Here is a 16,013-nt window from a genome sequence, read left to right on the forward strand (position 1 = left end):
CACCTTAGTCTTCTCTGTGAGAAATTTTTGAGGAAAATTAGGCACTGGTTCAGAAATCCCCTATATACCTCAGGATCCCGTACGTAACAGGTAGGTGTGGAAATCTTTGGCTTTGAAGACTGTGTCACAACAGGAGGAACAACTGGAGGCGGGAAATGAGGTGATGGAGCTGCACTAGCATGAGTGCCTTGGAGCGCATCCAGATTAGATCCAGAGGATTACAGTTGGAAAGTCTGGGACAGATGGGCTTGCTGAGCCTCCTGGAGCTCGAGTCTCTCGAGGAGGCTTCTAGTACACTTTCCAGATAACCCGTGGCAGGCTGAGAGGCCTCCGTGTTTGGCCCAAGCTAATTTGTTACAGACTGTAATATAAGGAAGCCCATAGACTGCTAGTAACAACCTTTTAGGTGAAATAGAAGAGTCCTGGCAACCCCCGGTTTTCCCTGACACCCTTTTTGGGCCCAGGACTTTCTTCTGCCGGGACAGGGATTCTGTACACTTTCATGGTTGTTACAGTAACACGATACAAAAGGGGTCAGGCAGAGGCAAAGTCAGAGTCAGGCAAAGGGTTGAAGGCAAACAGCAAAGATTCAAATAAACAGGTGAAGAGTCAAAACCAGTGGAACAATCAAAGACAAGGCTTCGCTAAGGTCTGGATACACAGAGCCAGGTTAGGCAATGAAAACAAGCGAAGGTGCGCTATTTATATTTTAATTTGGCGCCAAAGTTACATCAGCACATCTGCTGATGAAGGTATGTTATAGGTTAAATGTATGTATAACATTCTTTTGTACACAGGGCACAATAATTCTCATGGCATACTATGCTAAGTCATAGTCAGATCTCATCTGTTGTATACAGGAAAGAGATCTCGGACAGCTATAATTCAAAACAGTATTAGCATACAATGTTATTAGTCAACATTGCATGATGATTTAGGCTTAACTCGTGTGACTAGTTTATTTAAGAAAAAAATGCAACACTATATTCCTGTATGCATTTTGTCTCAATCACATTGTTCCATTTATTTTCAATAAGGCTAAAAAACTTGAATGTTTTAATAAAGCTGGAAAATGTATAAATAAAGTTGTTTTAGATGATGCCTATTGACTTCTATTGAACTGCACCAGCTTTTACTTGCCAAAAATTTAGTTTTTTGTTCTGGGCAGATTTTTTTCTGTAATAAATATCCAGTTATTTACGATTCTTTAAAATATTTTCGAGTAAATAGGTGTTAACGTTTTTTTGCTGTGTGTTTTCAAATCGTAAAAAAAGCAAAAACAAACAGCTCAAAATTTTGATAAATTTGCCCCTATGTGTCTGTCATGTACAACTGTAAATATTTCTGCAAAATTTTGCAACCCATGAAAAAAATTTCCTCTTAACAGCTGGTGAGAAGTTATAATAATAATAGGTAATACATTCACAAGCTTTCAGTAGTATCCATCATTTCATAGATTTTCATTGAATTGCCAGTGCAGATTATGGATATATATGAAAAACCTAGTACCTAATGAGGGCCCTGCCACAAGATATAACACCTAAGTGGGATTGTAATTACGGCCCTTTGAAATTAATAAAGTGTGTGTGTGTACTAGATGTGGTTATCTGGTATGTCAGTGCAGCAGAATCATTTTTTGTTTTGTGGGGGTTGTATTTTTGTCATTTAAAGTTCTCGATTCATTGAAGCTTACAGTTGTGGTTTTTTTTTTAATAAAATTATTGGGATCTTTCTTACCACAGGTAACGTGGCATGAAATTGCAAGGCCTCAGATACATGGATATGACATGCAATGTCTTGCTATGATTGGCAGATTTCAGTTTGTTTCTGGAGCTGATGAAAAAGTTCTAAGAGTTTTTGCAGCACCACGTAACTTCATTGAAAATTTCAGCAACATTTCTTGCATATCTGTAGAGAAGTTGCTTTTAAACGTGAGTACCAGAATATTATTTTTAATTTCATAATCTTCCTTTGGCTGTCCATATGCCAAAATACACTTCTTAGCATTCCTCTGTAACTGATGTCAGAATTGCTGTGGCAGGTTACTATCCACCAACTTATGCACATTAGCTGGCCTTGGAAACAAACAGATCACTTAATAAGTTCTCCAGCAAAATTTTGCACTGAAATAAATTTTTCAAAAGAGCAAATAGATTAGAGCTAATAGCATGCACTATTAGAAAAACTGCTTTGTATTTCAGTGACTGGGAAAACCAGTAAAGCTGCTCAGGGAGATTTGTTTCCTAGGGGAAATCTGCACAACCAAAAAAATACCTGAATGAATGAATCGAGTAACTGCAGAAAATTGCCTTCCTGATTATATGGCTGATGCCACACATAGCGTATGGTGAATATTTTTGGCAAGCGCGGGTAGGGGACATATGATGCATATGGTGCATATTTTCGCCAAGCGTTTTTTTAGCTTGCCGAAAATATACGCCATAAGCCTGGTGTGACATCAGCCTATGATTCGATTATATGATTCGATTCAAATGTCTTACCACTCGCAATTCATATTGACACCAAGTAAAGGTATTTTTCAGGAGGTTTGTCATCTGGCAGTAGCACAGATTTCGGTCATGGCAGACCAGGAGTTTTACTGCCAACAATAAATCTGCAATACCACGGGCCACAATTCTCCTGAAAATACCTTGACTTTGTAAAACAGATTATGCAGAACAATTCAGCTTCTTTGCAGGAAATGCCTTTTTGCAAGTTCTCCCACTTAGAAATCATGGAGAGGTCTGAAATTCACATTGTAGGTGTGTTCCCACTGTGTAAGACAGCATCTGAAAAAAAAAAAAAAAAAATCAGGAAATGTATGTGTATTGCACTGCTGCACATAAGTATTTGAACACCTGAGAAAATCAGTGTTAATATTTGGTACAGAAGCCTTTGTTTGCAATTACAGAGGTCAAACGTTTCCTGTAGTTCCTGACCAGGTTTGCACACACTGCAACAGGAATTTTGGCCCACTCCTCCACACAGATCTCTAGATCTGTCGGGTTTCGGGGCTGTCGCTGAGCAACACAGAGTTTCAGCTCCCTCCAAAGATTTTCTATTGGATATAGGTCTGGAGACTGGCTAGGCCACTCCAGAACCTTGATATGCCTCTTATGGAGCCACTCCTTGGTTATCCTGGCTGTGTGCTTCGGGTCATTGTCATGTTGGAAGGCTCAACCACGACCCATCTTCAATGCTTTGACTGAGGGAAGGAGGTTGTTGTTCAAAATGTCACAATACATTCATCCTCTCCTTAATTACAGTGCAGTCGTCCTGTCCCCTTCACATAAAAGCACCCCCAAAGCATGATGTTACCACCCCCATGCTTAACAGTAGGGATCGTGTTCTTGGGATGCAACTCATCCTTATTTTTCCTCCAAACACAGCGTGTGAAGTTTAGACCAAAAGTTCTACTTTGGTCTCAACTGACCACATTACTTTCTCCCATGCCTCCTCTGGATCATCCAGATGGTCATTGGCAAACTTCAAATGGAAACTGTGGTCCCAGCTGTCTTCATGTTATTGACCAGCTCCTCCCTTGTAGTTCTGGGCTGATTCCTCACCTTTCTTATCATCAGTGATACCCCACGAAGTGAGATCTTGCATGGAGCTCCAGTCTTAGGGAGACTGACAGTCATCTTTAGCCTCTTCCATTTTCTAACAATTACTCCAACAATCTATTTTCACCAAGCTTCTTGGCAATTGTCTTGTAGAGGTCCACAATTTTGTCTGTGGTGTCTTTTGTCAGCTCTTTGGTCTTGCCCATGGTAGTAGTTGGAGCCTGACTGACTGTGGGGTGGACAGGTGTCTTTAAAGAGCTTGACTGGTGCTACTAATTTAGATTAATAAGTTGAGAAGAGGTGGACTTTTTAAAGGCAAAGTAACAGGTCTTTGAGAACCAGAATTCTTGCTGATTGCCAGGTGTTCAAATACTTATGTGCAGCAGTGCAATACAAATACATTCTTTAAAAATCATATAATGTGATTTCCTGATTTTTTTTTTCTCAAATGCTGTCTCTCACAGTAGGAATGCACCTACAATGTGAATTTCAGACCCCTCAACTTGCAAAGTCGCAGGGTGTTCAAATACTTATGTTCCTTACTATATGTGAACTGCTGCAGGTAAAACTGACTTTAAATGTAATTATGCAAAACTTCAGAAAGGGCAATCTTATGCAATTATGCAAAAAGTCTGTTTCACCTGCTGCAATTCATATAAGGAACAACTCAAAGATATTATCCAGTACTCTGTTGCCCACGGGTAGCAAGATAGATATCTTGAGGGGAAACAAAGTGCCCTGTCTCTTCTTCCATCTCTAGGGGCTACAGCACATTGGGAGGCATGGGTTGTGATTTAAATAAATGTCAGCAATAACACAAACAGTATGCACTTGGTACAAATTGTACATTAACTTTCAAGAACAATAAATACAAATTCTTAATACATTATACAGTGAGAGACAGAAGGTAGTGGCTCAACAATACATTAAAATACAGTGTGGGGCAGTGGGAAAATTAGCCCTAGATAGATTTTTACTTTTTAAAAAAAAGTAGGTAACTGAGGTAACTGGAAGGCTGGAGAAGGTTTCAACATTGCACAGAGCAAAACAATCTCAATCCTTTGCATTGCCACCTCCTGTTGGTAAATGTGAGAATGGCATCCAACCAGGAAACAGCTGAATTGTGGCATGATTTGGAGAAAAAAACATTGAATAGGAGTAAAAATAGCTTATCTGAATGTAATTGCATTTTGCAGTGCTGGCTATTTCTGAAACAGAAGCTTAACTGAAAGCAGTTCTGTTGTGTAGCTCTGGCTACTTCTGATAGCACAGGATCAGGTACATTACACTGAGATGACTGCCTACATACCAATATTACAGCTAACAAATACATGTATTGGTTTAAGAATACACAGAAATATTGATATACTACGAAAAATAATCTGTAAGTTATATCCCACTGGTCCTGTATATATAGATAATCAATCAACAATTTAATCAGTGAAACAAACAACCATTTATTTAACAACCATTGGCTCAATTTTTAACAAAACAATTTAGAAAAAATAAACATACTATACCAGCGACAAACAGGTGCATCCCAGTACCCATACTCTGCCCTCCTATCGTGTTTTTTGCACCATTGGGTGCTTCTTCAGAGGAGGTGTGGCATATTCATGTCACTTCCTTTGTATACCCTCCACCTATGATTTATACAGCACACAGTGCTGCAATCAAACCCTGTAATGGGCACATAATAAACCAAAACTTAAAATACACACTCCCCAGGGTCCTTAAACAACCCTGCACCCTGCACAAATCATATAAAATCATATAAAACATACATAACACCAAGTTGCATTTAATTTTACCAATTATCAAATTTCAAGGGTACATTCAAGGGACAAACCACAAATATATATCGTAATAGTTATTTCTCATATCCAATTAAATATTAAAGTGCCAAATAATTTTATTTGAATAATTTAACCAGTTTAATATTAATATTGCCCAATAAAAAACAAATATGTACCATATCAATATTCTCTCAAGGACCCAGACCAGTGTATCTTATTCAATTCTTGTTTAAAATATTAAAGTCACCTCTTGTATCTGTTTCCAAAGTGACACAAGAAATTTTTTCAATTCAAACTTTGTATTCATGCCTTTTGGTATCACTGTATCTAATGTAAATTTCCATTTAGACTCTAATCTAAAGAGTTTAGTTACAAGGTTCCCCTCGCTTTTTTCATCTATCTTATCTATTCCAAACATACTGAATTTCCTTCATGTGCATACTCAAAATGTTTCTAAAAGGGTTTATCACTATCTTCATTTTTCAATCCTCTCAGTTGTTCTCCCAATCTTGTTCTTAATTGTTTTATAGTTCGTCCTACATACAGGGAGCCACATTCACATTGAAGACAGTAGACTACATATTGTGTTTGGCATGATATATAAGTTTCAATCTTATATTCTTTATCTGTATTTTTACTCAAAACAGTTTTTACGTTACCACTATGTATGTTTACATGACTTATAAAGTTTGCATGGAAAAAAGCCTTTGACTTCTTTAACACTGGATCTGCCTGTAAAATGTTCCAATTTCTTTTAATTGTCTTACAAATTTGTTTATATTGGACCCCATAATCTAGGATACATCTTATTTCTTCTTTCTTCCCAGTTATGGTAGTCATTTCTTTCTTACCTATTGCTTTAGAGCCCTCACTTTTATCTTTTTCCCTCAAATCATCCACTCTTTGTAATGCCATTTCTAAGTCTTTATTTTTATATCCTCTTTCCCCTAGCCTCTCACATTCTTGTCTCACTTGTTCTTGAAATACCTCGTAACTAGACCAATTTCTATATAATCTCACTAATTGTGCATATGGTATTGATTTTCCTGTATGTTCTGGATGAAAAGAATCTCTCCTCAGAATTGTATTACCTGCAACTGGTTTCCTAAACTATTTTGTATTAATCTGCCCAAATGAATTGTTTGTACATTATGTTCCAGGGTGAAATTGATATCATACATATTGCTATTGAGCCAGATAGCTTCTTTGTTTCACCATCCCATACCATGATGACATCATCAATGTAACGGTACCACTTATCTATGTTCTCATGATATGGGTTGTCAGCTCTATATATGTACTCCTACTCCCACATTGCCATAAACAGACCCGCATATGAGGGTGAAAATTTTGCCCCCACTGCAGTTACTATCAGTTGTCTATAATAGTTACCATCAAAGGTCATCACATTGTGTGAGAGGATAAATTCAGCAGCATCTAAAAGGAACCCTTACTTGTTCATCTGATTTCAAATATCTACATAAATACATATTGACTGCCTTCAGCCCATCAACATGATTTATGCGTGAATATAGTGATTGTACATCTAACGTAACCCAAACATAACTATTTCTCCAATTTATAGAAGTTATTTTAGATAAAGCACCCTGGCTACCCCTTATATATGCTGGTGTAGACTTGACAATGTAATTATTATAATAATCTACATATGCACTGAGACCCTCTGTTAGACTTCCTATACTTGAGACTGTTGGTCTTCCAGGGGGACAAAAAACATTTTTATATAACTTAGGTAGAGCATAGATATGTGCCATAATTGGGTTTTCCCTCCATATGTATTCAATTTCTGATTTATTTAATATCCTCCTTGCTTCCAACAACAACTGTTGCAATTCTTTTTTTATATTTTTTAAGTGGATTATCCTTCATATATTCATATGCCTTTGATCTCTTTTATATTGATCTTTATTTAACACTACCACTTTCCCTCTTTTATCAGCCCTTTTAATGCAAATATTGTTATTATTTTTTTAATTTGCTAGGGCTCTCCTGTTTCTGAGTCAAATTATCTCAGAACCTCCAATCTGTAGATAAATCCTTTTAAAAAATCTTTAGCAATTCTTGCTCTACCACTTTTTTTATAAACCAAAATAGCATTACCTGGAGGGATATCTGGTGAAAACACTGATTCTCCCTTTAAATCACTATGTATCATTGATTCAGTTAAATCTGATTCTGCACATTTAGCCATAAATTCAATAATTCAGTTTCTTGTTCACTAAAGTCACCTTGTACCTTATTGTCACATACGTTGCCCTCCAAAATTTCATTTCAACTATTACATCAGATTTAACAGTTATTGTATTGTATTGAATTGAACTGAATTTTGCAAATCTTTAATTTTAAAATATTGTTTCAAAGCAATTTTGCTAATAAATTTTTGAAAATCAACATAGGTTTTAAAATAATCCATATTGCTTGTAGGGAAAAATGTAATCCTTTTTGTAACACTATCTCCTCTTTACTGGTGAGTTGATAAATGTAAAATTAGTTTATTCTGCCAAAAACATTTATCAGTTTGATTATCATATACTTCACCATTATAAAGGGAATTATTATTTGTATTCTTTCGTTTCTCTACACTTTTGCATATATTAAAACCTTTTAATTTATTATTACCTACTGGAGATCTTATTAGAAATCTCTTATCTTGGTTTAAGAATACAAGTTTACCATTTACTAACCATTGATTTTTAAATTTTAAACTCTTTAGAATTTCTTTCGGAAAAGTTGCAGAGAAAAAACGCAGCAAATTTTCCGAGATTTACTATGAGTTTAAATGCTAAAAGTCCGAATTCAGCGATTCGTCAGGTTAAACTTGCCGAGCTCATGTGAAAGTCAACGGCAAAGATCCCTTTTCCTTTCCTTAAAGTACTTTCTTGTGTCTATAAGGTTTTGCTGGGTTTTGTCAGAAAATCCTAACTTAAATAACTTAATTGTCTCTGCCACATTTTGATAGTCAGAAATTTTGCTGCAACACTTCAAAAATATTGAGTTTTTTTACAGCTTTTATCGTAGGGACTTTTCCTTGCAACCTTTTTTTGTAAATATTTGGGAAAACAAGTTTAATCGAATTTTAAAATAAAAAAACAATGAGAAATGATCGAGTTTTAGTAAATCTTCCCTTAAATGTTAGAATGAATTACCGTATATACTCGAGTATAAGCCAATCCGAATATAAGCCGAGGTACCTAATTTTACCTAAGAAAACTGGAAAAACTTATTGACTCAAGTATAAGCCGAGGGAAATCCAACCGCTACTGCAAGTTGAAGTGATATCACCCCCCTCCCAGCAGCCAATTAGCAGAACAATGTGAAAGCATCAAGATAGCAGCTCCCAGTATATATCAGAATAGCATGCAATAGTAAGAAATCCAAGTATGGCTTGGGACTCCCCCAGTTACATGGAAGTAGGAGAAACAATAGGTTACCTGAAAGCAGTTCTAATGTGTAGCGCTGGCTCCTTCTGAAAGCTCAGACCCAAGCACAATGCACCTGGGTCTCCCACTTCAAAGGCCGCCGTGCCACACACCCACTGCTTTCTGTGCCACTCCAACCTGTTCATTAGATATATGCCTCAGCCTGTGTATGGCCACCTTAAGTTAACTTAGTGAACCACACTATTCAAGTGAACTGGAAATTCTGGCAACATCTGTAAAAAGGCCATAAAACCATTCAAAACATTTGTGCATATGTGACTTAGGTATATTGTACAGGTGACCTGTTGCGTGTTGGCCAGTATGAAGACTACGCATGGAAAACATGAACCTGTTCATTAGGTATATAGGTATATGCCTCATTTATATGTCTTTTATCCCCTACCCCATGAAGCGGCGCGCTGATGCCAGCGGCGCCGTCTGATGCCCCAACTGTGCTGAAGCCGATGCTGGCGATGCTCGGCACCTTACTGATGGCACCTTACCTATGTCGCGCGAACGTCACAGCGCGCGTTACGTCGTCCACGGGGGGACGATCACATTTTAACAGCAAATTCAAATACCGTATATATGCAAGTATAAGCCGAGGTTTACTTTTTCAGCACATTTTTAGTGCTGAAAAACTCGGCTTATACTCGAGTATATACGGTATTTGCAATATAGACAGTGTAATTTAGTAATAAAAACTACAGCATTAAAATCATGACAGATTAAAGGACATGTAAACCCCAACCGCAAAAATGTAATAAGTGAACAGCCTCTTTGAAATCTTTCAATACCTGCCACTCTGGTTGTCCAGAGGTTAATACCGTAGTAGCATCCCCTTAATCACTTAGATTTCCTTCTCCTCCTGTAACCCACTCGCCCACCTCCCTCAGGAATTTGCTTTGGCTGTTGGCTTGTGGGCATGCTCAGTTGTTCTAAGCTCAGATTACTAAACACGCCCCCCCCCCCCAAGTCTAGCAGCCAGTGAAGAGATGGCATTGCTGGTTCCCATAGAAACTCAGCTCTAGCTGTCTGCTTCAGTTTTTTTCTCCTTTCTCTCCTGAGCTCAGCACAAACAAAGCAGAACTTTTATTAGAGACAGTTCTGCCTGTGTGAGTCTGTATTCTTTATGTGTGTGTGTGTATATGCTGTTTGCAGATTTGAATGTAACTGATTATATGTCAGTGGGAAAATGGCCACAGGGTTAAAGCTGCTATTTGCTTTAGGAAAATGTGATGGTGCTGGCAAACGGAGGGGATATATGCAGTACAAATGATGACATTTGGGTGGGGGAGACATGCCCAACTGATATACACTGTAGGCGAATGTAGGCTTTACATGTCCTTTAATGCTTTTAATGATATAGTAATGTAATTTTTAAAAGCAAAACAGTTAGATTTATATCTTACGGGTTTTATATTTTCATTGCTTTACATAAATGGCTATCTGTTGATTACTTTTGTGTTTAAATTATGTTTGTATTGGTTTTAAGATTTCCACCCTAGACTACTTACAAACTGAAAGCACTTTTTTCTTAATCTGATAAGCAAATGAGAATATTGACTTTCACTGCTGACACAGGTTACTAATGCCAAAAGTTAAAGTTATAATAGGGCTAAAGTTTGCAGCACATCATTTTAATGTAGACATTTATACTGATTTGTTTTTTTTTTTTTTTACTTGAACAATTTATTATAAAGTCTTCTGGGCAGCCATTAAAAAAAACATGGAAAGGGAATGGACAGGGAATAGCAAGGAAATGATTTAGAAAGCAATAAGAGTATATAGGAGAAATAAGATGTTTTGGCAACATGTTAAGAAAGCAAAGAACAAACAACAATACATGATCAGTTCTGTAAAATCATATTGTTCAACATCCACAAAGAAAAATATGTAACATTTTTAAAGTCAGGTTGTACTGATAAATGTACATTTCAATAAAGATAACACAGATGCATTTATAGTCTTGCTGTGGGAACTGGGCAATATTAGCAGGATAGTATCAGCTTTTTAATGAATACTAAAAACTATGTCACTTGAGGTATTTATACCACTAGTAGTGTTTGAAATGTAGATGTTGGAAAGGAAAACAAGTAGCGCTGGATCCATTAGTGACAGTCAACTTCTACAAGCTATTTACAATAACACTATGTGAAATAGCCCTAATAATCTCTCAACACTGTGATTTGCTGCTGTTGCGGGATAAATTTTATGAATATGCTCTTTACATATGTTGCAACCTGTTTGCAGTAAGTTACAGCAGGACAGTGTTATATAATAGTGTATTTGTTGAAGAGAGTTTGTACAAATACAGTACAGGTATGGGACCCATTATCCAGAATGCTCGGGACCTGGGGTTTTCCGGATAAGGGATCTTTACGTAATTTGGATCTCCATACCTTAAGTCTACTAAAAGATTACTTAAACATTAAATAAACCTAATAGGCTTGTTTTGCTTCCAATAAGGATTAATTCTATCTTGGTTGGGATCAAGTACAAGAATCTGTTTTATTATTACAAAGAAAAAGTAAATTATTTAAAAAAAAAAAATCAGAATTATTTGCTTATAATGGAGTCAATGGGAGATGGCCTTCACGTAATTCTTTCTGGATAATTGATCCCAAACCTGTATTAACAGGTACAGTATTAGCTTCTTCCCAGTATAATAAAACCAAATTCTGCAATTTGAATTAAAATATTGCTTGAACCACTGATACACTGGAAGGTTCCCTGAATTAAAAAAAAAAAAGAATAGGAAATGAAATTCATACATGCTTTTCTGATTGTATAGAACTTTTTGCTTGCTGTTGACTTTTATATTCCTTTGCTACTCTAGGAAGACACCAATCTTCCAGAAGGTGCTACTGTGCCAGCTTTGGGTTTGTCGAATAAAGCAGTCTTTCATGGTAAGATTAATATTTAAATCCAGAGGCGAAAGTGAATGCGTTACTTGGCAAGCCAATCTCTTCATGACAATAAATAAGCCTGCAGACTAGATTTTAGTTTTTTCTTCAATGAAAATAATTTGAAGGACAAGATACTTTAGCTTTAGTTATAATGGCACATGGTAACAATGATAGAGTTCAGCCCCTCATTATAGTAATCATTTATCCTTTGATTCATTAGTATTATGAATTTTGCCCGTGGATAGCAGTTTTATACTTTTCTGCTAATATTAGTTCCCTGAAAATATAAATCAATTAAAGGCACATTATTAATGTTTTCTACTGGCAATATTTTCTTTCTCATTTAAATGGTTTCTATTAAAGGAGAAGGAAAGGCTAGTAAAGAGTTAATCTCAAGCTGCAGGCATGCCTTCAGTTGTCTCAATAGTGCCCTTAAGTCTCCCCTTATTTCAATCGTTCAGTTCGATTCCCATAATGTAACGCTCCCGCACAGACACTATGACCAGGACTGTAGACGGCGCATGCGCACAAGCAGGAGCGCTCCCCCTAGCGTCTGGTTGCTATGGCGACTGCCGCCCTTATAAAAAGTGGATGCTGGGGCCATAACAAGAGGATGCAGCCATCAGGCAGCTGCTGCAGGGAGGGGAGTGGAGTGGGGGGGGGGGTTTGGTGGCGACGAGTCGGTGTGTGAGCTGGGGGAGAAACAGAAGGACGCAGCTGCTGGGGGGGGGGGGGGGACAGAAGGACGCAGCGGGGAGCGGGTGGCCGCAGGGAGGATGTTGGGGAAGCATGCTCAGTAGAGACAGTGAGGGAAAGGGAGTGGGCATCCCTTGTTAAAGATGGCAGCGCCTTTCACTGAAACAAGTATGTAGAATGTAGTAGGTGTATCTCTGTAAATCTTTCATTTGGCAAGCCAGAAATATAGCGTTTTTACATAGCAATAGTAAATAGTACTATTTGAGGGCTCTGGCACACGGGGAGATTAGTCGCCTGCGACAAATCTCCCTTGTCACGGGCGACTAATCTCCCCGAACTACCATCCCACCGGCGAAAATGTAAGTCGCCGGTGGGATGGCACACGCTGCGCGGGCGATTTCGGCAAATCGCCGAAGTTGCCTCGAGAGATTAGTCGCCCGTGACAAGGGAAATTTGTCGCGGGTGACTAATCTCCCCGTGTGCCAGAGCCCTAATAGTGTACTTAGTAGATTTTGACTTTCCTTGACCTATCAAATACTTAAATTCCTAAAATAAACACCTTTTCCTCGCTGTATATTTTGTATCATAAATCCCTGCTTTCCTAATTATTTCATGAAAAACAAAGTTTTTTGCCAGTGCCACTTTTCTAATTCAGTTTTCTAAAATTGTATACTTGTCTTTGCTTAATTGTTTATACACACAGTTAGTGATCACGGAGTAAACATACTTTTAAGGGTCTTAACACATAGTGCTCTCATGTCTACTGTTACATTATCTACGTTGGGGTGTACTTTTATGCAACCAAAAGCTACAGGGTAGTCAAAGAGGATAGCCTTCTGTGTATGCCTGACATAGAAAAAGCTTTCTGGGAAAGCACAGTGAGTCAGGCAGTTATGTATGGGCACAGAAAAAAATCTGCTGTTGCACAGTGGCTCCTGCTTCTCTGTGCATTCCGAGAAGGCTTCTTCTCTGTCAGGCATGCAAAGAAGACTCTCTTCCTTGATTACCCTGTAGTAGAAAGATTTTGTTGAACAGGAAGAGGGGGCGGGTCTTCACACTGTACCAGGAAGAAGGGGAAAGCACTAACCAAATTATGGATGACTAAAACATTCCCTGCCAATCATCTTTGGATTTAGTTAAAGGGGATGTAAAGTCATCCCATTTAGTTAATGGATTCTGATAGAATAACTAAAACAAGCAACTTTCCAATATAACTGCATTATTTTTTTTCTTTCTCTTGTCAAAATAATCAATCTTATTTCTACCAAAATCCCTTAACTCAATGGGATGACTTTACGACCCCTTTTAACAATTGTAACAAGAGCTCCCCAGAATCTATTGGCATACTTTATAAATTATATTGCAAAATCCCTTTACATTTGGGGACCTATGGGTCCAACATAAACTCTCTACTAAACTACTACTAAAACTTTTTGTCTACTTTCTGTTTGATTGAGCATGAGCATGACATTATAGGCCAGCTATGAGGCAGTTATTACAAAACACTGACCTCATTTTCTCCCACTTTTATGTAGGATGGTCTAGATGTTCTACTTTTGAGCACTCTGTCCTCCATCCTGTGCTGCCTCAAGCAGGACATTAATTTGTACTTTTTTTGGCCTGTCTATAAAGAATTGTATATACCTTACTTATATACTAAAACTTTTACTTCTCAGAAGAATGCCAATCATATACCAGAAATTCCTGGCCAACAGAAAATTCTTGGAGATAACAAGTAAAGGGCAGATACACAAAAATAGACATCCATGGTAAATAGCCTGTTTTCTTTAGGTTGTAACTTAAGGGAAGGTAGGGGCATGAGCAGAGCAGTTGCTGCTCTGTTGCTGAAGTCGATCAGTGCCGGCGGCTCCCAGCCACATACTGAAGAGTCTGGAAGCTTGCAAAAGGGGTGGGTAGAGCACAGTTTTTAAACAGTTATGGGCATATTTGGATCCAAGGTACTAAAATTAAAGCACTTCTATTTTACATGGTTTAGTGCTTTGTAAAAATTTATGGCATATGTTCCCTTTAATACATACTTAAAACTGGTACATTTGAAGATTTATATTTTTTTTCTTTAGGAGAAATTCTTATCCAATCAACTCAAGAAGAAGGAAAGTATAACAGTGTTTCTGAGCAGTACTCCCAGCCAAATTTTCAACCTCTTAACCTTACAGGTTAGATACCATTTTTAGGTAGTCTTTTAGCAGAATTATTAGCATAACTTTTTCATTTTATGTTTAACTTGTGTGCTTAAATAAGTCAAGGTAACCATACATGGGCTGATAAAACCTGCCAATGGTCTGCAGCTTATTGGCCAGTGTACAGGGCCCTCAGATGGGCCTATCTGGCCGAAAATCAGCCAGATGTCGATTGAGCAGGTTTAAAGATCCCATTGGAGCGAGGAAAGCATCGGCTGGTTGGGCCAAATGATCTGATCAATGTGAAATCACCCACCCTAAGGCAGGAATATCAGTGAAAGATCTAATTTGGCGACCTCGCCACAAAAGGCCTCCTTTTCTGTTCTTGATCTGGACTGAATGTGAGGAATCCCTACTCTCCTTCCACCAGCATCTTAATAACCTGAATTGCCCCATTAAACTCACACTGAACTACCACAAGGACAATATCGATTTCTTGGATCTCAATATCTTCAAAACAAGTGGCGGATTGGGGACCAGGCTTTTTCGCAAACCAACAGATCGAAATTCCATTTTACATGCCTCCAGCTACAATTAAAGGTATCCCGTATTCCCAATTCCTCAGGGTTATTAGAAACAATAGCTCAACTAATACAGCTTCAAGAGATGTTCGACAGGTTCCTGGAACATTTCCTGCAGGCACAGCTCCAAAGAGCCTTGAACCATGCCCAAGACACCTTGCTCAGCAAAGAATGCATACAGACTAAACAACCAGCACCATTAATTTTTACAACAACTTTCTCATCCACCTCCCGGGCACTAACAGAAAGTATCAACAAAAACTGGCCTATGATTAATCAGGATGAATCATTATCCCTATACCAGGCCAACAAGCCCCTTATTGGCTATAAGAGGGGGAGTAGCCTAAGAGACCTGCTAGTCAAAACTGACTTTAAAAACAAGGATGTTAAACAGAAGGACTGGCTTTCTTCATATAAAAAACTCGGGTGTTACAAATGCCCGGACTGCGTCACATGTAGGTGCCTTCTAAGTGGCCACATCCACATACGGGTAAAAGATATAAAATCCTACATGGACTGTGCTGTCTCTCTGCCTTTGTTGTGTACATTATCACTTGCCCTTGCGGATTATACTACGTGGGCAAAACTGTCACCACTCTGAGAGAGCGTATTGGGAACCACCACTCTGCTATTAGCAGAGCTCTCAAAGAAGGAGAATCAAACCAACCAGTCGCAAAACATTTTTTGAACATGCAACATTCTCTGCCTACATTTAAATGTATGGCTATTGACCATCAGCCTCCCTTATCGAGGGGAGGTGACAGGGACTTAAGGTGGCCACACACGTTGCGATTTCCAATCTTTTGTGCGACCATCGGTCGTATGAAAGATCGTACAATCGGCCACAAACCGTTCAGGGCTGAAACGGCAGATAACGAGGTAGAAAC

At 38.2% G+C, this 16,013-nt stretch overlaps 1 protein-coding gene across 2 annotated transcripts in view; it reads left to right on the forward strand.

Annotated features, from left to right (window-relative positions):
* Positions 1–16,013, forward strand: part of elp2 (elongator acetyltransferase complex subunit 2) — a 100,976-nt gene that overhangs the window by 50,577 nt on the left and 34,386 nt on the right. For both annotated transcript variants that reach the window (XM_012964648.3, NM_001015799.1), the window contains 3 exon segments: positions 1,743–1,931; positions 11,639–11,708; positions 14,486–14,581. In XM_012964648.3, coding sequence (XP_012820102.2) covers positions 1,743–1,931; positions 11,639–11,708; positions 14,486–14,581 — 355 coding nt within the window.

This window comes from Xenopus tropicalis, chromosome 6 (genome assembly GCF_000004195.4).
Source record: "Xenopus tropicalis strain Nigerian chromosome 6, UCB_Xtro_10.0, whole genome shotgun sequence".
NCBI lineage: Eukaryota > Metazoa > Chordata > Amphibia > Anura > Pipidae > Xenopus > Xenopus tropicalis.